Here is a 23,595-nt window from a genome sequence, read left to right on the forward strand (position 1 = left end):
ACCTCAGATATTTGCTAGCTGTGTGACCTTTAACCGTCTTTACATCTGTAAAAATGAGCTGGAGAAGATAATGCAAAACCACTCCAGTATATCTGCCAAGAAAACCTTAAATGGGATCACAAAGAGTTAGAGACAATTGAAAAATGACTCAACAACAAATAATCACCTTATTTGCCAGATGTGTTTCTGAGTGATGTTTTACAGTTTTTAAAAACAAAATTCATCCTTGCAGGAAAAATATTTGCTGAAATTAGGTAGCACTCTTGCTTTGGGACTGAGATAGTTTTAGTGGTGAGCGCTGACTCACATGTGGCCCACTGACCTGCTATCTTCTTGCCTCTGTTCTGGATCTCCAGAGATCACATCCCAGGGGACTTTATACATTCGGTCTTAGAACTACTGCCCTAGGTCTGAGCTGGGCTGCTTGGCAAATACCTTCTCACCTGGCGAGCCAGCCCCCCTTCACCTTAATGACCTTTGTGTGACCTCTTCCACCACATGCATACACTACTCCCCAACCCCTCCTTTCCACCTGTTGCGTGGGGAACCAAAATCAACTTAGTCCAGAGGCATCTTCTGGCTCTACCCACCATCCCTGGGCCTTCCCTGGTCACCTCATGCTTGGGGACTTTCTGACTCTGTATCTCCATTCCTCAGCCCAGTGTTCAGCGGCTGCTCTTTCACTGTAGTTGTTCAAAAGACTGTGGAGCTTGAGTAATGGTAGAATCACTAAAATAATGTGTGGTTTCCTAAAGTGACTACTGTGAACGGCCATTCTCTGTGACATTTTTGAAAGATGTCAGTTACATTAGGTCCTTTGTGTAGTTGTTCCAGCAGCATGTAGATAACTAGAAAATGGGCACCGGTTAATTATGATCTATTTGGAGAGCCACAGTTGTCTTATTTAATACAAAATATACCATTTGTATTAATTCCAAAATATACCAAATGTATTAATTCTCACACTGCATGGAGATAGGCCCAATATTTACCGCTATGGATCCTTAAGTGCTCCTTAAGGTGGTGTTTGTACTTGAAAGCTTTTCCACATTCTGTGCACTTGAATTTCCGGTTACCCCCAGACTGGGTCACATGTCTCTGTAAAAAAAAAAATAATTCACAATACAAGAGAGTTCTGAATATGAGAGAGAATAGAATGTATCCAAAAACTTCAGGTAAGCATTTGTAATATTTTAAAAAATATAAACTGTACCCTACAAAATGTGCACCCTAAGTGATAGCCAACCTCACCGAGGGCTTCCTAAGTGACCTCAGGGGTCACCTCTCCAAATTTCTCATCTTACAAGGGTGAAAGCTGAGGCCAAAAGAGAGGTGAGGTCCTCCAGGTTAAGAAGGGTGCTGGATCCCCTGGCTCCTTGCACTTCTCCAATCTGAACCCAACAACACTAAGAACTAGGGTAAGGACATTATTATTCCCAATTTGTAAATAAGGAGAAACGCCTTGCCTGGAATCAGTCAATGGTGGAGTTCAAATCTACAGGTTTCTTTCCAAGTCCAGTCTTTTTTTTTTTTAGAATACCATGTCCCTTCTCTCATCTAAACTGTCAAAAGTAGGATTTTGCAAAGTGATTTTTCTAATTTGCCAAAATTCTCTAATTTTATCAGGTACTTTGAGAATGGATCTTGGCTCAGAGAAGCTTTCAAAAAATAATCCTGTGAAACTGTCACTCCTTTATAATAGCTGCAATTCCCTAAGTAAGCCAGGGCTTAGTTGATTGGTTTGTTCTGTGATTTCATCAGAATAGGGAATTATCAATGCAGAAAGAATTTCCTGAGAGAGCTTCCATGACCTGCCTATAGTCATACAATTATTCCATTTGTAAAGAGAGTCTTTAAAACAATTGCTATGAGTTTTCATTTTTCCATTTCCACTTTTTACTGATGACTCTATATAGACAAAGTTGTTCAGTTCAGTTCCTTCATTGTAAGTGAATAGCCTATGGTCACAAAGTCAATTAGAATAAGATTTGGAACAAAAATCGACATTTTGATTCCTAGGATTTATGCCTCATATTATATGCTGCATTACTTCTTTACATTTAACATTTTGAGGATACTTTTATCACTGGCTAAGTTTCCATTTCTATAGTTCCACTTTTTATTGTCAGAAAGGGAAGCCAGAGAAATATGAGAACAAGAGTCCCAAATCCGATCAGATTTCAAAGAATCCTTTAAAGGAAAAGCTACATTCTCTATCCTGATCCTTCTATCTGCTAGATTAGTAAGAACAAGAAGTGGATTTTCTTTAAAATTATATCATATTCCTTTGAAAAGAAACTCAGAATAAGATAAAGGAAGAAATCTCTTAATATAAGTTGACAGGGTCACAAATTAAAACATACAAGTAGATGGACAAATTTGGGAAGAGATATTTAATTTTTCATTTTCTAAGATCAGGGTGAATTAGTATTTCTATACTTTATTTAAATATACTGACAGCAAGCTTTTGACAACAAGAGAAGCACACATAAAGGAATTCTGAACAAGATGGGGAGGATAGTGAAAGGATAAAATAATATTTTTGCTTTATCTTGGGTCACAAGGTCATCCATTCAAAGTGTCTCACTCAGAAAATCTGGTTTGTTGTCTGATTCAATACCTATTGAATATTGGGGTCTAAAAAGATTAAAACATATTGCTGATAAAGCAGCAACTATGCCTAGATCTTGCTATTTATGAGAATCGCAAATGACAGTTTGCCTATGGCATAACACTCTGATTATAAAGTCTTGGGAGTGCTGCCAATATAAGCCCAATTCTCAGTCTACTTCTAAATCCCATTTTGGGGAAATATCTCTTTTAACTTGGCTATTTCTTGAACTTACCAAGTCTCCTCCAAAAATGAAGCTCCCTTTTTTTGTCTCCATCGATGTGCCACTAATCTGCTTCTGCATTTATCACTTGCCTAATACCATCTGTCAAACTCAATGGCCCCTTTTCAGTTCTCATTCTTGGCATCTAAAGCATCTAGTACTTTTTCTTGCTATTTAGTACTTTGTTCTTCCCTAGGTAGGGATAATGGTTCTCTGCTTCCATCTCTGACGCTTTGTTTTCTCTTTTCATCTCTAAGTCAATTTTCTTTCCTATCCATATGAAGATTGTTTTTTGAACCCAAGCATAACATTTTACATTTATCCATAGTGAATTTCTTATTAGATTTAGAGCAGCACTTTCACCTGTAAACATCTTTTGGATTCTTAATCTATTAGCCATGACTCATTGCACTGTGCCATTTTCAGATCTGATGATGTAATTTATGCCTTTATTTAAGTTCTTAAGAAGTAAAAAGACATTGAGGGCACTTCACTGAAGATCTCTTGTCAGGCTAACACAATTATCAATGACTACTCTTTTGAATCTAGGCAGTCAACATTTTCAAAAGCCACTTTGTTGTTATACATCATTTAAGCCACAACTCTTGTCTTTTCCACAAGCAAAGTGTAAGGTGCTTTTTATCAAATGCCTTGATAAAAATTAAGTCCACATTTTTAGACCATTCCCTGGATCTAACTGTTGAAAAAAGGAAACAAGTTTTAAATAGCATGATCTGTTCTTGATGAAAAAGCCAGGTAGACATTTTTGCCAGCTATCCACTACCTATTTCTTTACTGGATCTATTCTGTATTTTCTCTAGGAACTGAAGTAAAAACTTATTTGTCTATAAGTTGGTTATTCTATTCTCTTCTCTTTTTTTGAAAACTGGGGCATTTGCTTTTCTCCAGTCTCATTCTCTATGATCTTCCTAGTATCACTGATGGTGGCTTAGCAATTCTATCTGCTGTCCTTAAGGATGCAGTTCATCTGTGCCAGGTTACCTGAATTCATCAAGGGCAGTTAGGTGTTCTTTTTAACTCATCTCTTAGGTAGTACCTTTTGGCATCAACTCTCTCTTGGACATTTTTGTTCTGTCATTTCTAGCCCAAAGGTCATTTGTACTGGCAGAGAAAACAAACAAAAAAGACCAGACCATCTCTGCTCTCTACTGTCAGTTATTGCCATCCCATCCTTTGTGGATCTAGTCCTTCTATAACCCCATTTCTCTCAGCAGACCTAACACATACTGCTCATTAGCTTTCCTTTGGTCTTCAACATTCTTACCAGATGCTTATGTTGAGCTTTAACACAATAATTCATCTTACGCAACTAGCCTGTCTTGTGTATTCATTCACTTATCCTCACTTCCATTCATACCTTCTAAAAATATTATGTGGTTGACGAGGTACATGCATTTATAGTATTCTTTTTAGATGATTCCCGCTGTCTTTCCTAATCAAAACGATTTCATTTTTTGTTTTCAGAATTTCATTCTTAAGAATTTTTTTTAATCAATCTTGGGATAGCTTTTCCTATAGAATTTTAGTCCATGGAATCCTATTTAGCCAACTTCTGAAATCTGTTCTCTCAAAATCCAGTGTCCATAGTAGGATTTTCTTTTCTTCTCCTCTATCTCAAATTTCAGGAGTCAGTAGTCATTTCCTACATCACCATCCCCTATTCATACCAGTTTCTGTCAGTTGGTTCTTTCATCTTTTGAGTGATGAAATTGTCATCAAAGTGCTTAGCACAGTGGTTGCCACAAAATAGGAGCTTAAAAATGATTTAAAGTCAAGTCAAGAAATGATAAGCTGCTCTGCTTTTGGCAAAGCGAAAGCAAAAGCAGAGAGATACCTGGATAAATGAGGTAGTTAGGTGGCAGAGTGGAGAGAGAACAAGTCTCAGAACCAAGAAGGCCCAAGTTCCGAACCTGCCTTAGGCTGGGTGACCTGGGACAGGCCCTTGAACTTCTCTTACCTTCATTTTCCTAATATGTAAAATGGAGATGCCAACAGTACCCACTTTTATAGGGTCCACATGGTGAGCCTCCAAGCTAAAGGAAGGTCAGCTACTGTCATCATTATTGAATCTCCCTCACTTTTATGGCATGCCTCTGTGACAAGTTTTTAAGTTATTTCTTCATTTATTTGTTTCTAGTGTTTATGTGGCCTAGAGTATATTCCTGTTGACAAAACAGCTTTTTTTTGTTCACTAATCATCACCCCCAAATTCTCAGTTTTATTTCCCCTTCTGGTTAGTAGTCTTCCATTTATTACCTTCATCATTCATAATCCACAGTGCTCTCCTAATTCTCTAACTCTCCATCTCTCTCTTCATTCGACATTGGGTCTCACAGGCTCAATCTCATTCTGATCGATTCAAAGCTTTTATCTGCTGTTTTCCCTCCTTGGCAATTTGGGCTGCTTTTCAGTCAGGGGTTTTATTCCATCAAGTCTAATATTTATACAATCAAAGTTGCTTCTTTGGATTAGCATTTCTAATTCCTGATGTTGGTTGCCTGAACTCAGGCATTTGTGTATTGACACATATATGTATTAGCTCCTTTCTTGTATTTTATTCCTGTGAAGTTGTGGTGTCTTACCTGCCATTCTTCATTAGAGCTACTCTTTATAAAATCTAACTTGAGGTACATATTGAAGCAGTTTTCTTTCTTCCCATTAAAAAAATCAAAAGCCTTTTCTATGAGATTTGTAAGATGAGAGGCAAAATACATTCTTAGGAGCTTTTCTGGTTGCATCTCACCTCTAGTTAGGAGTGTCTTACTGTATTTTATGCTGTGGTCCAGAAAAATAAATCTTATTCTCAGATACTTCCAAATCAAAACTTTTCTTTTGTATCTCTTATTTATAATGAACATCATTCTGGTCCTCAGTTTCTTGCCCAAGTCTTTATAATATCTGGCGATACTTTCCAGGTCCCTCTGATGCCAACACACTTTTCTAGTCTTTATTCCCACAATCTTATCAATGTATCCTGGGAAATAATACCTGAACATGGAAACCACTCTTCTGCTCTTGTGCTTTATATCATTTTATATCATTCTATTTCTTTTGGATTGTACTCTCCTAATCTCTGCCTGTCAAAATCCTATCTACCCCATCTGTCAAAAGCAAAGCTCAAATTTCACCTCTTCCATAGTGCTTTCCCCCAAATACCCAGAGTTTAGTCTTTAACTAGGAGCACTTGTACAGAAATCACAATAAAAGACTTAAAATTTTAAAATACAAGTTTTATGTCAAAATATTAAGTGCTATGTTGTGGAAAATAAAGTCAACCTGTTTCCGGAGTCCTAGTGTAGAACAAGGTAGAAAGATCACATTCATTGTTTTTATGAATGATTAAGATGAAAAGTTCTGTAGGTAATCTGTTGATATTACTTTAAGGAATAAAGTAGTAAGTAAATTGTGGGACTGTTAAAGGGAACATGTATGTTAAAATGTTAAAAAAAAAATCAGCATATTTTATAAACTTGGAGGTTGCATGTCAAATGTATGTGTGTGTGTATATAGTCCAACACCTTTTCCTTTACACAAATAAAGGAAAGAAAAAAAAGGTAGACAGTTTTAAAAAAAATTTTCCTCATTTCTCAAATTTGGAGAACTTGTTTTCTCCTTGCCGGGTGTTTTTTGAGGACGTGTAATTTCATTAACATGCAGGCAGTAACTACAAGTCTTTAAAGAGCTGCCTATTTGGGGTCAATGGCAAAGGCAGATCTTGGACAGAGGTTTTTTGGGTCTAAGCCTCAAATTGATACCTTGCCACCTTGCCTTGCTGGCAGGTAAACAGCTGGTAAAAACAAAAAAAGAGGACACAAACTCTGCATTAGCAGTAAGTCAATAAAATGATTTCAAACTCCAGTTTTGCTACTTTCTATCAATACAGTCTGAGACCAGTTCCCTAATTCTATGAGCCTTGGGTTCCTTAACTGCAAAATGAGGGGTGGGCCTCTATGAGGCTCCTTCTGACTCCAAGTCATGTCTTATGACAGATCTTTATGAGGAAAATGAAGATTGCTTTCTTTTAAAAAGAAAGTTGAATCAACTTACCAAATTTATTTGAGGGGAAGAATCATAACAGGTTGCTACAGATTTTCACAACCAAGTACGATCTCTGCACAACTATTTTTAAGTCCTGGTAATAGATTAGCTGAAGTTAAAAATAAAAACCTGTAATTCCATTCAAAAGAACTAAATGCTTATATTTTGGGTACTGTTTATCATCTATGATTAGTCAAAAATTATCTACACTAAGTATTTGTGTACAAGGCATTGTGAGAGACATCAAGAGGGACCACACTTTATACCTAACTTTTAAAAGTTTACAATACAGTTGGAATGAAAAGATAACAACATACAAGACAGTCCTTGCACTGATTTTTAAAATTCTTTTGAGCACTTTCCTCTCTTTTTTTCCAATCCCACTTAGCTCTTTCATTATTAGCAGACAATAAAAAATTATCTACACTAAGTATTTGTGCACAAGGCACTGTGAGAGATATCAAGAAGGACCACATTTTATACCCAACCTTTAAAAGTTTACAATACAGTTGGGGAAAGGACATATACAAATGAAAAGATAACAACATACAAAGCAGTCCTTGCACTGATCTTTTTTTTTTTATTCTTTTGAGCACTTTCCTCTCTTTTTTCCCAATCCCACTTAGTTCTTTCACTATTAGCAGACAATCTTACTTTCTGCTTTTCTGAAATAAAAGTCATTTTCTCTCTTCCTCAAAGAACAACCACAGCTTAAAAATGTAACTTTATATCAGATTTCTTCTATTAATAGTAATCTTTCTATACATCATAAATCCCTACTGAGCTATTTTTCCCTATTAACACTCTGCCACTAAAATTCTACTCTGATGCCTCACTGTGATATGGAAGTGATGCCAGCAGAAAACAAGCTAGGGAAGGTCCCAGCAAAGTAGGATATGCCTTTAAGGACATGGTGAGGGACTGCCTTCTAAGGACTAGCCTAATCAGTGACAGCTTCACAGCCTGGGCCAAGTGATCACTTTTTTTTTTTCAGTCACAAACTCTTAGCCTCCTGAGGTGTGGAGCAGCTAGGAACTATGCTGGTGATGATCTCACTCATTTCTTGAAGCATTGATGCATATTAATATTGTTAAAAAACCACAAAGGCTGTTAAATATAGTTAATGATTTGCTTAGAAGCATCTCCTTTCAGTTTAACAGTTGGCAACACAGAAAACTAAATTTATGCTCCTCTTTTATTCTTAATGGAGTTGAAAATTAATGTTTACTAAAAATACAATAGTCTACATGGAGAGGCTGATATGGATAAATGGCTTTAAAAGAGAGCATTAGTATTTCATTTAGCATAAAATAAATCTTCTTAAAAGGTTAAAGGCTTCTAGTACTGGGTTTTTGGACTGCTGAAAGTTAGAGGAGATCATAGCTCAGCCCCTTCATCATACAGCTGAATCCTCAAGATATGACTTGTCTAAGATCTCACAGCTACTTAGGAGCAGAGATAGGGCCTAAGCCCATGTTTTCAGAATCCCAGTCTAGGATTCTTTTCCTATATATTTCTTCTGGAAGAGAAGGGAAGATGATCATGTAGCAATCTAAAATACAGAGACTGTATTTGAGAAAGAATTGATTATTTTGCTTTGGGGCCAACATATCACCTTTTGGGGATTCTCTGCTTAACTGGGACTCCTTTAAAATCCTCACAGTGCTGGTTAGATTCTGGGGATTATGTAGCCTGATGATAAATTATGGTACCTTCTGTCCTCTACTTATTCCACAGGAGGCCTTTGTTAATTTAATTCCAAATCAATAAACATTGAGCACCTACTCTGTTAACAGGACATTGGGCTAGGTGATTGTTCTATTGTAGAGATTAAAATGGAAAAGCTGGACTTGCAGAAAGCAAACTCATGACAGCCATTTCTAAACAGGAACCTACCTTTGGAATGGGTTTGTGTGGAAAATGTGATAACTGTTTAAACTTCACTAAAATAAAATGATTCTTGAGATCAGACATTAGCCCAGCTATCTTTATGTCTGGACTTTGGTCAGTTGCCCAGTCTCTGGAAGAGGAAGCAAGGGATTTGAAGCCCCCTAAACTGTCACCCATTCACAGGTCCTGAAAAAGTTTGAGACTGTTTCAATTTCTCTTAATTGTCCTCATTTCTCCCTGTTAAGCTTTAATGGGCCCCCTTCCCTTCTCCTGTCCACCAGTTTTATATGCTCCTTCCATCTGGATGGGGTGTTCTGACTTTTGCTGAGAGTTCCATCCCTTGGCCCCTTACTCTCCTGCTCTGTTCTATTCAGGCCTTTTATGCTCTCTTTGGGCTTGTCCTGCTCGGCTTCAGTGGCTCCCCTGGACTTGATCACCTCCTATTTAATGAACTCTGGGATCTGGTTCCTGTGCTGCCTGAGTCCTGGTACCACAGGCTCACTATCTTCATGAGCAGCTGTCTCTTTTGGCTCCTTCCAGCAATCTGTCTCTAGATGAAGGGCCCTTCACAGTCAGTGGAGCCATGAGGAAGCTTGTTGCAGAGACAAACATTCATATGAGATGTTTCTGAGATAATTGAGGGCATGGTCCTATTGGGCTTGCATACACACTTTTTTTTTTCTTTTACTGACACAAGCCTGCTATGCTAGCTTTATTCTATTCATGGGATTTTTTGTGAGCTGATATATAAAATTAAGTAAGATATGAATTCTAACTTTAAAAAAAGACTTAAATTGCTATAAGGGACATTTACAAAGGGGATTTACCTGGGTTAACTGTCCCTGATACTAAGGGTCAGTCTAATCCCCATAGTGTGTACCAATAGAATATATTTAGTTTACAATCAGAATTATTTAGAGTCAATTGCTTCAGAACTGCCACCTCCACTGGCCATCATTCCCATTTCTTCTATACTAGAAACCTGGACTTTTACAGGTGAGCTTTAATCTCTGTCTCTATATCTTTCTCCTGCACTCAGGCCTCACTCTCCTGATTTCTTCCCAAGTGTGGTTTTCTCCCATTAGAATAAAAACTCCTTGAAGACAGGGGCTGGCTTGCTTGTTATTTTTATCCCTAGTCCTTAGCACAATGACTGGAAAATGATAAGCATTTAATACAAGTCTCATTTCTCTATCTAAAAACAGGCCCTTGAAAGGAACTAGAAAAAAACCACAAATGAATCCTCAAAAAGGAAAATGCATAAATTTAATATAGTATTCAGTTATTTCTGCAGAATAAAAGAAATTACAGAAATGATTACCAAAAATTAAATTTTAACTTCCTATCCATACAATATTTATTGCATCATGTTATTTTGTCTAACCAGAATTTACTTTTTCTATCAAATTTCTACAGTGACTTAAAAGAAGGTAACTTACCCCCAGTGGCTCCTCACTCTCTTGACTGTGGTCCTCCCCACTAGACCTCTGTAATCCAGTGTTAACTAAGTTCCTGCTTATTTTTCCAAACATCCCCCTCTCCCCACTAAGTGATTAGAAGTCTCCCTCTTCATCTGTTGTCTCCTGGCTTCCGTGAAGTCACAGTTAAAAATCCCACCTTCTGCAAGAAGCCTTTGCTGATCCCCTTGACTGCCAGCACCTTCCTTCTGAGATCATCACTAATTCATTCTCTCTTTAGCATTCACACACAATTGTTTGCTTTTTGTTTCCCCTGTGCTGAGTTCAGTGCCTGACATGTATACAGAAGACACTTAATAAATGATTGCTGACTTGGTCAAATCAGTTGGGGAAACTATTCTTACGCCATTAAGAAAAAAAGGAAAATACAATACTGGTGAAATAGAGAAGCTGAATGAAACAAGAGGCCCAGAAGTTAATATTTAAAATTACTTTTCTTCTCTTTTGTAAAGTCTTGTACAAACAGGTGTCTCCCATATAGGTAAATTTTCAGGTGGATTAACCCTTTTTTTGTGTACAGACACTACATGTAATGCACCACAATAAAGGACTGAATTGAATTTTTAAATTAAATTTTGCTGATGCTTATCCATTTATAAAAGCAACGAGTCAGTGAACTCTGCCATCTCACTTACTTGATCTCTTCCTGATTTATGGGATGTCATGTGACGTTCAAGTTGTGTTCTGTATGCAAACGTGTAACTGCACAGGGAACAACTAAAATTGTCCTCATTTTTTTCATGGCGATATTTGATGTGTTCTTTCAGAGAGGTAAAGCGTTTGTAGCCTCGGTCACAATATGGGCAGGTAAGAAGTTGAGAAAATGCATCTGGTGTTCCTGAAAGGGAAAAAAACAAATTTTTATCTCACAACATTGAGATGATGACAAAACCTAACTCCCCTGAGGTCCAAGTGCAAGTGCTGTTGGGATATGCCTCTGCCTCATAGACGGACTTGAGGAAGGGTGACGTCTCCCATTCCTTCCCATCCTTCCCTTTATAGGCCTTTCTCTGCAGATAAGAATGACTCTCCTGATCAGCCCCCGGCAGGACACAGGCTTGCCGAGATGGTGTTCAGCAGTGATGAGGAACCGGTAACTTTAAACACATTCCTTCTTTTGTCTGGTTTGTCTTGCGACCGTGGGGTAAGGTTTTCAGCCAGCAATCTTGGAACATGGCTCTCTTCTGTGGGAGGCTAACTGGCTCTTGACAATTCTGGTGGAAGTCGATGTTTCATTTAAGAAGATAACTGCGACAAATTATGAATGCTTGGAGTAGAGAAGGTGCACACTGAAGTTAGAGCAGTCATTTCCTAACTGATGAGTAGGTTCTTTTAGTTGCTAGTTCTTTGCCACCACAAAAAGAACGGTTGTATATATTTTTATACACCGGTCCTCCTCTTCCATTTTCTTTGCTCTCTTTAGGACATAACCCTAATAGAGGACTTACTGGGGCAAAAAGTGTGCACAATTTAGTGCTTTTTAGGACAAAGTTCCAAATTGCTTTCCAGAATGGCTATATCAATTCTTAGCTTTAACAATGAATGAATGTACCCTTTTTGTCATCTTTGCCAATCTAATGCATGTGAAGTGAAACTTCATTGTTGCTTTAAATCCCTCTTCTCTATTAGTGATATGGAATCTTTTTTTCATATGGATATTGATGGCTTGGATATTTCCTTTTAATATTAATTGGGGAATGATTTTTATTCTTAAAAATTTGAAGTAAATTATCTTATATGAATGTAATGGAATATTGTTGTGCTATTAGAAATGATGGGAGGAATGGTTCAAGAAATCTGGGAAGACTTGCAAGACTTGAGAATAAAAAGAACTGAGAATAGTTTATACAATAACAAAAATTGTATTGTAAAGACAAACAACTTTGAGGAATTTAAGAACTCATCAATGCAATGACTAACCACGATTCCAAAGGGCTGGTAATGAACTACTGTATTAAGTACTTATTGTGTACCAGGTACTGTGTTAAATGCTGGACATTTACCAAGAAAGGCTGACTTAAGGAGAGAATGAAACATCAATTTTTGGACATGGACAATATAGGAATATGTTTTGCTTGATTGTGTGTCTGTTACAATTTTTTAAGGGGTGGGTTAGAGGAAAAATGCTTTTATATTGAAAATTTTTAAAAAAAGGAATTTAGCACAGGAAATTTGTGTTTATCTAGAACCAAATGACCAGCTCAAATAACTGATGGTATCCTCCCACCCCATTTTTATGAGAAAGAGACAAATAAAAATTAAATGGTTAAATTAAAACAGAGATTTATCCAAGTAAAGCAACTTCCAAGGTGTTCTGATAGGATTAGTAGAGAATCAGAATAATCTCGTTCATGCTATCTGAGCAGATAAATGACTTGCCAGGACACTCAGACACTTAGAGCCAAGGTTTGAATGTGGGATGTTCTGACTCTATGGGCAACTCTTCACCACACTATGACATACTTATTAGTAATTATCGTATATAGTAAATTATTGGTGATATATTATTTTCTTATTATTGATAAATATTCAAGTCTTAGCAATAGTATTTCAATTACTCCTTAACTTTAAAATATAGTCTTTTTCATCTTCAGGCTAGGGTACCACTTAATAGCAGTAATTGATGTATGATTTATAAAATGCTCTACATGTTTTCACAATTCATCTTCACAACAAATATGTGAGGAAGGAAGGACAGGTATTATGTCCATTTGTCAGAGGAAGACACTGCAGCTCAGTGAGGATACAAGGCTGCAAACTGCTAGGTAAATCTCACAGGGATGATTGGAGTTCAGCGCTACCCAGACCCCAAATACCACACTTTCCCCATCACTATTATTGTTTAACAATCTGAAAAACTTCATACAATCCTACTTTAATCTAACAGAAGCAGTACTCACTTGATGTGTGCTCCTGATTTAAGAATATTATATAACAATTTTCTCACTTTCAAGCAAATGTAACTTTTCCCTATCTTTTAAAAATGCTTCTTTAAAGTAAAATAACACGTTTATTTTAAAGTAAAACAATAAAATTTTAAGGTAAAAAAAGTAAGTTACATTATTTTTAGAGATTAGGATTAGTCATATCAAAATGTTGTTGATTTTTATTTCTCAGAATTTCTAAAACATTCTTAATCATTTATTATTAAATAAAATTATTTCTGTATAATTATAGAATAATACTTTTGTACTTTTATTCATCACTGAGACCATAAATTCATGTCCTTTTACAAAAAGAAATCTTTCAACATTCTCCTTTGCAACAAGCATTTCAGGTTGATATTACATGAAATAATATTGCATTTTAATCCCATGTGTTGCCTCAATTTATTAAATGTTTTTTGATAATTCAACCTATTGGGCTTAACTAGGTTAATCTATAGAAAGTCTATTTGTTAAACAAATTAGGAGCACAAGCTAGACTTCAGAAGAAATATTTAATATATATTAGAAGCTCTAATCATTTAGGATGTTAGTGATTCATATACAAAATATTGTTAATTATAGTTAGTTTTCTGAGTTTGTCAAAGAAGGTTTAGAAGGAACTCTTCCTGGAAACAATTTATTAGCATCATGGTCAGAGTTGAATTGGAGTCAGGAAGGCTTATTCTCACCAATTGTCCTCCTGGGACTGGACACCTCATTATCATGCTCTGGGGAAATGTCCCAGCTTTAGCTTGGTGTCTACACTCCATCAGTGCCCTTCCCCTTCTGGGTGCAAGAGTGGAAGGCAGAGCCCAGGTAGCTCTGCATTTCTCACCAAGTCCCTACCCCTACCTCCATTTTTTAGATTTGTCTTTCTTTTACTGATTTGTTTGTATCCCCAGTGCTTACATACATCAGGCCCTTAATCCATATTTACTGATGGCCTCGAATGCTGACAGATTTAGAGTTAAACGGGGCCTCTGACACTAGCTGTGTGACCTTAGACAACTTATTTAACCTCTGTGCCTCAGTTTCTCCACCTGTAAAAGGAGGATAACAATAAATAAACCTATCCAAGAGAGGTGTTGCAAGGGTCAAATGAGATAATATATTGCATTATATAAATGTTAGTCATTATTATTCAAGTAAAAAACTACTTTTATTTGAAAATGGACACCCCCCTGAATTGTTCCCCTAACTTTTATCAGTAAGGTTTTACTACATTTCCTGTACATTTACTAACTTTTGGTTTATGTTGGAATCTTTGCAAACTGTTAAGTCATTGGAGTTGATAGAGACAATAATTATCTAATTTAGCATGATTCAGTATGATTAATTTGATCCTACGAGGAGATGTTATGGGCCAAAACTTGAAACAAGGTACTAAGTATAACTGATAGACAATAATGCTTGTGTTCACACCTTTAGAGAGCTCTTCTAAGCAAGAAGTATTTAAATACTCATTGGAGTTCACACGTTTGGTAGATTCAGGGTTTAGTATGAGATATCTGAATTCACACCTCCCTTGAAGCTCTTAGGGCCAGAGAGCATGCTGGGAGATATCCCACAATCCCACTCTCGGAGAAGCTACAACTTCAGTGAGCCACTCGAGAGTTTTTTACTTGGGAACATTCCCAGGGGTCGGAGATTCAGCACTCTGAGAGATTGGGAGCCAGAAGCCCTCTCTCGGAGGCAAGAGAGATTCATTCCATCTGGAGGCTGAAGAAAGCAGAGCCAAAGGACAAAGCTGCAAGAGCTCTTAGAACCAAGGAGAGGGAGCAGAGGAAGTAAGGGACAAGCTGCAAGAGCTCTTGGAACCAAGCAGAGAGATAGGTCTCTGAGCTAACGGGGCTATATTGAAGGACACAATAAAGGATCTGAACTTTTATCAGCTGGCTGCAATTTTGGGTGATTATTTATCTATAACTGAAAGTAAAGCTGCCTCCAGAAAACCTCCCCAAGAAACCTTTCTCCCAGAGAGAACTCTTATTATTTTAAAAAAGACAAAACACCACAGGTTTACCTCCAGATGTAAGCAAAGGAACATTTCATTAGGTTTTTTAAACCACATTCTTTCACTGTTCACTTAAGGATCATTCTTTCTATTTAACTTAGTTCTATATTTTTTTCTGATAGCCCTTTAGTTTCTACTACAAACTATTCTTTCTTCAAGAGCTGATAAAAAAGTTTTTGGTATATAAAACCTGTGGTAGTAATGTCAAAGAATCACATTGTTGAAGTCCCAATAACTGTTGATGTCATTACTCAGAATATTTAACTAGTAATAAAATCTTGGTGACCTCATCAAATCCCACAGGCTCCCATGTCTCCTAGGTCTTTGTCTCCAGCCCTCACCTCTCACATGAGCTCTTGGCCTTCCTTACCATGGGCTTGTGGACATCTCTTCTCATACATCACATCTACAAGATATTTCAAGCACGGAATCTCCAAAATGGAACTTCTTTTCCCCTAAGTTTCCCCTTCCTCCAAACTTCTGTATTTTTATGGAGAGAACTGTGATCTCTCTCATCATCTAGGTTTGTTACCTCAGAGTCCTCTTGAACATGTTCTTATCCCTCACCTCCACTTCTAAGTAGTTGACAAGTCTTATCTTGGTGGCAGAACTGATACCTTTCATCAGGACATGGCAGGAGCCTCACAATTCAACACGTGGATTCCAGCCTTTCCTCCTAAAACCATCCTATATGCAACTATCAAATCCAGCTCCCTAAAGCAAATACCTGGCCATATTATCTCCCTGCTCAAGTACCTTCAGGAGACCCTTATTGCATTTTGGATAAAGGACAAATTATTCAGGCCAGCTTTTCCAATTCTCTACAGTAGAGCTTCAATCTGTCTGTTCAGGCCTACAACGCAAGACTGCCTTGACATTCAGCTATTGCTTCTTGAGCACAGCAAACTACCTCTATCTTCCATGGCTCTGTACAGACTGTCATTCATTCTTGGGACTCACCTTCTGGAGCCTCTAGCTCCCTTAAATATTCCTTTCTATAAAAATTTTTTATTGCTGTCTTTACTTGTTAATACTCTCTATCTCCTCTAACCACCACATAGACGGTCATTTGTAGAAGATAAACACCTTCAGGGCAGGGCTTATTTTTTGTTTGGTTTCTGTATCCTTAGGACTTAATATAATACACATTGTGGGCACTTAATAAATGCTTGTATAACTGGATGGGAGAGTTTTCTAGCAATAACGATTCTTCTACGTTCTTTAGAGATGTACTTTTGTGCTATCATAGAGGAAGAAATGGTAGAGAAGTATGGCCATTTAACTAAAAAAGCTCAAGATAATTTGAACCCTAACAGCATTTCTTTGTATCTGCTAAAGTCTTTCCTACCAACAAAAGTACATCATGGGGGTTGGGGGTGGGAAATCACAAACCTCATTTTCTGGTAAAGGTAGTGGAATGGAAGGATATCTAAGAGCCTAGCTCTTCCCACTACACTCCAGCAGGGATTCATTGGAAGAAAGATCCTGCCAAGAAAGGCAGGCTAGAAGTCCAGTAGTGCTCTGACCAGGGCTCCCTGATGCCTGTCAGCACTTGGAGCTGGGATAAACTAGAAGGATAAAAGCCAGGGGCAAGAGACCTGGTAAGTGACATCAAGATAGTGGGGCAAATGAAAAACGGTGAGACAAGAGTTCCTGAGTTATTAATCATAAATTTGTTAATTATATTAACTAATAATCAATATATTAGTGATCAGTGCTTTCTCTTGTTAACCAGTGATGAAAGACATAGGAAGTTTGAAATCTTTAAATAATCTTTGAAAGGGAATTAATTCCCTTGACAACTGAAAACCAACCCTAATTGGTGGACATTTAATGAGGACTTGAGTTAGAAGTCTTTAGCTTCTCTTGCTGAGAATGTGGCTTAATCATGAGACTCCCTGCCTCTAGCAATCTGGACAAAGGAATTTATCTCCATCTAGACCACCCTGCTTAGTTTTGTCTTTCATGAATTAGGTCAACTCAAATTCTAATGGAGGGATTATATAAAGAAAGGGGGTCAATTTCCTCTGGGGTAAGAACTCCCCTGGACTGGATTCTGATAATACTCTAAACAGAAGTAAGGTCTCCTGGTTGGGTGGAGTCTGCCCACAAAGAAGAGCAAATTCCTGGAGAGTTAAGGGTAATCTAAACTAGCCAAGTCCTTTAGAGACTGACATTCCACAAGAGTTGGGCCTTAATGGAGAAACAGAGGAGAAAAATCTGGATCCTAATTTAACAATCGTTTATTACTATAATAGAAAGATAATTTCTCTCAAAGTCCAGATAGGGCCTGACTATACCATCCAAGAGAATAAAAAGGGGCAGTAACTGATCCTAGTATAAAATTACTAATCAGAAACTGAAGCTGATGCTATGACTAAAGAGAAAGCAACAGATATTATGAAAAAATAACACAGGGGAAGAAATACCAAGAAGGAAAAACTTAGAATAAGAGATAGCTCTTCAAATATAAGCAGAGCCTCAAGAAAAAGATGGCAATGATCACAAGAACTACAAAAGTACTAGAAAGCAGTAAAGAGATAAAAAACGGAAAAAAAATCCAAAAATCTCAGAATAAAATAAGGGAAGCAGGATAAATAGCTTGGAATAGAAAGTAGAAATCTTACGTAAGTAGTAGATCCCACAAAAATTAGGAAAGACTAAACAGAACTCAATGACTTTATAAGACAACAAGAAATACTAGAACAAAATCAAAAGATTTTTTAAAAAGTAGACGAAAATTCTTGTTAAAAACAAAAATCTTACCTAAAAACAAATCAAAGAGAGCTACTTTAAGACTAATTGGACTCCTAAAAACTATGACCAAAAAGCCTACATATCATATTTTTTAAAAATCCTAACTTAAAACTGTTCATATTTTCTAGAACCAGAGGGCAAAGTGAAAATAGGAAAAATATTCCAGTTACTTATTGAAAGAAACCCTAAAACAGGCAGTTCATAAACTTAAGTGGGAAAAATATTTCAATATAACTGGTTTCTTTTCTAATCTTATATATTTTATTCATAATTTAAAAACATTCTGAGAAGGGTTCACTAGATTTCCAGGAGTCCATGAAATGAAAAAAGTTTCTTAATCTTGACCCTGACTACCAAGGAAAACTCTCAGGAATATCGTGTTTAAAATTCTGAGCTTTTAAGTCATATTCCAAAATGCAGAGCTTCTTTCTAGCAGGGAGCCAGAAATAAAAAAATTCAAGTACCAAAGAACCATAGTCAGACTATGCAAGTGTTGTTAAGACAGAAAATCTTGCAAAAAAAAAAAAAAAAAAGACTTATAGCACTGAGAATACCTTAAGATTGCAAGACAGTTTAATTCTAAAGGGATAAAAAAGGACTTTATATCTATATCTTTTAAGAATTCCTAATAGAAAGACTAGTGATGAATATAAACTTTGAAAATAAGATGATGGGAGAGTCAAGAAAAACATAGATAAGGAATGCATAAGAAACTAGGAGGGGTTTAAGGATGACCAAGAACTTGTATTCTCTAAGGGAGAAGAGACAAATGACTTTTCAGAATCCTAAAGTCTACAAGGATCATAGAAATCGATAATTAAATAAGATAAGCAGAGGATTGGTTTTTTTCTCTGTTGGTAGCATTAGGAAAAGAAAGAAAAAGGAAGGAAAAAGGACTAAGTAAGAAATCAGGAACAAATGGATAAGATTTACCATATCATAAATAGGGTGAATGACAACTGTGAACTGATCCAGCCAATCTGGAAAGTAGTTTGTAACTATGATCCATAAATGATTAAACTGTGTGTACTCTTTAACTCAAGTGATATCACTACCATGTCCACATCCAAAGGAGAACAAATAAAGAAGTAAAGAACCCACTTGGACAAAAAATATTTACAATACTTTTTTCTCATGGTGGTGAAGAATTGAAAATGGAGGCGCTTAGCCATCAACTGGGGAATGGCTGAAGAGACTGTGGCATACAAACATGATGAAACACTATTATACTGTGAGAAATAGTGAAAGAATGGCAAGAAGTAAAATCAGAGAAAGATGCAGACTTGAAAATAAAATAGGATTTAACCCTGCACCCCACCAAAAACAAACTAAAACACAAGTGGGGAACAAAAAGGGAGAAAAGCATGAGAACACAGAATAATGTAAGCAATTGTATTGATCAACATGAATGAGTTAGAATGGATTCCAAAGCACAACTCAATTTTCTGCTTATTAGAAACATGCTCGGAACAAATTTATATATAGTTAAAATGAGCTCCAGCAAAGATTCACACAAACTGATGCTGAGCAAAACAAGCAGAACCAGGAATACACTGTACACAATAACAGCAAGAATATATAATGATCAATTATGAAAGACTTGAGTCTTCTCAGTGGTTCAGTGATTCAAGGTAATCCCAATAGACTTTGGATACATTCAGAAAAAAGAACTATGGAGATTGAATGTATATGCTATGTTTACTTCTTTTTTTTCTGGTTTTTTTTTTTTTTTACTCTCCCATGATATTCCCTTTTGGTTCTGATTTCTCTCTTCCAATGTGATTTATAAAGCAATGCATATTAAACATAAATAAATAAATGTGTTCCAGGAAAATATATTATACTTCGTTAATAAGTATCTGAGGTTAGATTTGAACTCATCAAGACAAGTCTTCCTGATTCAAAGCCCAGTGTTCTACCCACTATGCCACCTACCTGCCCCTAAATAGAACTTTAGAAAACATAAATATGATAGATTTCTGATAGTTATTGAAAAGATCTAGTCTTTCAAATAATCAGAATTTAGAACTAGAACATAGATTTTAGCTTGGTGATTGAAAAACAGAGGAAAAAATATCGGGAGATTACAGATCAATTCTTCCAGAATTATGCTGAACAGTACTACTGGAAAGAAATTGATAACATTTCTAATCTTTCGGATCACAAATTGAGAGGTGAAAAGGCTTCTCTTATTTGTAAAAAAAGAAACTGAGGTTAAGAGACAGAAAGTACCCTGGTGAACGCTTTTGATTATGTGACCAAGACATTAAGAAAACCAAGATTTAAATCCAGGTTCTGGAGCTCCAAATTCAGCAAGTTTTTGCATTGCCTGATAGTGCTTCATGCTTATTTCTTTCCTGGCTTCTTCAAGTACAGGGATACTATTATGTCCAGCACCACCATGTCATGGGAGCAGCTACCAATATAACTCTATGCTACTAACACTGAAAAAAACCCAATCATATGAATAAACCTAATTACATAGTACAAGCAGTTATATATCTCTATGACCCAAAGTTGGACTAAAGTCAATTAATTAAATTATTTGACATAGTCTTGCACCTAATATTGGTATAATACTTGTTCTGTTTAGGGACTCTGGGGCCACAAGACAAACTCTGACCTAAAGGAGTTTATGTTATATTGGAGAGAAAAACAAAAAACAGGCACATACATAATTAGAAATAATCAATTAAAAAAAAAGCAAATACCAGGAAAATTTTTGGTGGGGAGACTCTACTAGGTGAACAGAGTATTTAAGACCCTGTGTGTGGCACATAGGAAGTACTTATTAACCAAGTATCAATTACCATTTTCATCATGACCACTAGCTTCTGGGGTGCCTTGTCTCTGGTCTTCCTCTGGTGCTTCAGGATAGATAACAGCTGTATCTTCTTGTTGCAGGAATTCTTCAACATTAGGATCATGGTTTTGTTCATTTTCTGCATCTGAGTCACATTCATCCTCTTTTACTAAAAGAAATACAGGTTTTATAAAAGAGCAAGCTCGCCACCATAACCTAACAAGAATTTAAGTATATAAAATTTTTTAATGTGTTTCTCAAAAGCAAGGGGGTATAGTGGCAAAAGCCCTGGATCTGAAGTTAAGAGAGACCTAAGTTTGTTTTTTTATTTTAGTATTTTTATCCTGAGCTAACAAACTTAAAAAAGGCGTTATTCCCACAGACATAGAACATAGTAAATTAAACTAAATTGAATTTCCAATTCATACCACTTCCTTTAAAAAGCATATAATACTTCTAAAAGTTACTTTCAAAGCTCTCTGGCTCATCTGTGCTTCTTTCTAAAATTTCTTTTGTTCCCTTCTGTGCTCAAAAAAAGTTTCAATGGTCTTTTTATCATTGGTGTCACTATGGTTCACTTCTCCCTTCATTATCCTTTCTTATTAAAAAAAAGAAAAAAAAAGATGATGTGACAAATAGGCATAGTCAAGCCAAGTTTCCCTCCCCCCCCCCAAAAAAAAAAGTCCACAGGGGGCTATGTTTTGTTCCCTGAATTCATTCTCTCTCTGTCAGGACGAGGATGACATCCTTTGTCATTGGTCTTCGGGGACATGTTTGGTCATTTATTGATCAGAATTCTGTTTACCATGTTGTTGTCTTTGTATAAATTACTCTCCTGGTTTTCTACTTGCTTCATGAATTCCTCTTTTCTAGGATTTTCTGATCCCTTTCATCCCTTCTCAGAAGGCAGTATTATTCCACTACATATACATACCAGTCTACTTGGCCAATTCCCAGTTGAAGGGAATTCTCTTAGATTCTAGTCCATTGCTTTTATTCCCTCCCTTAAACCCTGCTCTGGATGAAGAAGTTTGTTTTGACTGAATTCAAGCAGAGGCCTAGGTTTGAATCCTGCTTCTAAAATTTATAGGCTCTGGGATAGTGGACAGACAGACCTCCAAATGTCACTGCCCTCGTATGCAAAATGGGGATAAGTACAACTTCAGTGATGACAAAATGAGTGTTCTACTTCAGCCCTTGGCTTCTTGATTTCTGGAAGAGTTATTACTGTCATTGCCTGGACAGAGGCTGGAGACCTGGGCTTTGAAGGAAACTTGGGAATCTGATAGGCTCAGGTAAGGACAGAGTCTGTTTCAATACTGGAACAAAGGCACACAAACAGGAAAGACTGCTGAATTTAAGGAAAAAGCAAAAAGGCTGGTTTTCTTGATGTGGAAGATGTATCCAAGGGAATAACGCAAAATACATTTGGAAAGCTAGTAAGGACCCAGATTACTCAGAGCCTTAAGTACTGGGCTAAAGAATTTGAATTTTATTCTAGAAGCACAGGGAGCCATCCAAGATTTTTGAGAAGTAACATTAACAATTAATAGTAGGCATTTACTGAGAGCTTATTCTATGCCACGAATTATGTGAGGTGCTAGAAATATGAGGTCTGTGTTTTAGGAATATTTATTCTTCTTTATATATACATATATATATATATATATATATATATATATGCATACATACATATGTACACGTATATGTCCTTATATAATATTATATAACAGTTTGACTAGAAGAGGACTGACTGGAAGGAAGCAGGGAGGGCAAGAAAAAGATGATTTCAATAGTTCAGGTAAATGAAGACTTGAGACTGTGAATGGAGACAACAGGCTACCATAGAAAGAATTGCTAGGGTTACTTTAGGATACAATGCCCCTTTCTTTCAATGACCTCCTTGGTCATTAATGTGGTTACCAGCTCAAAGAATATTCCTAGAGATATTAATGGTGATGATCCCAATGTAGCAAGAGAGGTAAAAGAGTATATCCTTCAGAATGAGCTGATATATTAGGACCAACACAGAATCTGAGAAAGAGATCTCAACATTCTTTTCTTTGCACTTTTTAATTAACTTTGAGCCCATAGTTATTGAGTTGATTTCAAATTGAGAAGTTAGTTTATTCTATGGCATGGTTCACACATAGCAAAACAAAACAAATTAAACACTGACAAATTAAACTTATTTGAAAAATTAAAACTGAACAAAAATTAAAATTCGATTTTATGTAGCACACGATGTTTAAAAATTCTGTGGAAAATGTCAAGTTTTCAGATCTTTATAAGGCAGATGAAAACTTAAAAATATTCAAAGACATATCAAAACTCTGACCTGTCAATACCATATCCTGTGACAATGATTATGGTAGTGACACATTAGAAAGGACAATCAACAAATAAAAAAGAAATTACTTACTGTGATTATAATATATTTTTTAAACTATCTAAATTCTCTTTCCTATCATTGCAAATGAAAAGTCTGAACTTCCTACTCTCTTTATTCATAACCTTTGAAATTCTGAGATAATTATTAACTGTATACATAAGAAAGAGATGTCCTCAAAGAAAAAAAAATACTCCAGAAGCTTTTTTCCCCTCACAAAATAGCTAGTGCTAGGGCTCTTTTAGCTACTATAAGAACAGAAAAGAGAAATCAGTTACAAGGAAAAACTGACTCAAAGTTCAAAACTAATGACAGTAACTGTCTCTGCACAATTGTTATTTTTATTTTCTGTCAGCACGTAATTTCCTTAAAGTAAAAGCTAAGACTGAAACAAAATAAATAATTTAAAAACTTTAAATGCTAAAAAAAAAAAAAAATCTAAAT

The 23,595-nt window shown here is 36.3% G+C and overlaps 1 protein-coding gene across 3 annotated transcripts in view; it reads right to left on the reverse strand.

Annotated features, from left to right (window-relative positions):
- The window catches only part of ZEB1 (zinc finger E-box binding homeobox 1), a 191,828-nt gene that overhangs the window by 12,042 nt on the left and 156,191 nt on the right, over nt 1–23,595 (reverse strand). For 2 of the 3 annotated variants that reach the window (XM_031939755.1, XM_023505052.2), the window contains exons 4-6: nt 20,770–20,931; nt 10,897–11,099; nt 993–1,098 (exon numbers count right to left, since the gene is read on the reverse strand). In XM_031939755.1, the coding sequence (XP_031795615.1) occupies nt 993–1,098; nt 10,897–11,099; nt 20,770–20,931 (471 nt within the window). The remainder of the gene's footprint in view (nt 1–992; nt 1,099–10,896; nt 11,100–20,769; nt 20,932–23,595) is intronic. The other variant, XM_031939756.1, reaches the window with a different exon arrangement.

The sequence above is a fragment of the Sarcophilus harrisii genome, chromosome 5, assembly GCF_902635505.1.
Source record: "Sarcophilus harrisii chromosome 5, mSarHar1.11, whole genome shotgun sequence".
NCBI lineage: Eukaryota > Metazoa > Chordata > Mammalia > Dasyuromorphia > Dasyuridae > Sarcophilus > Sarcophilus harrisii.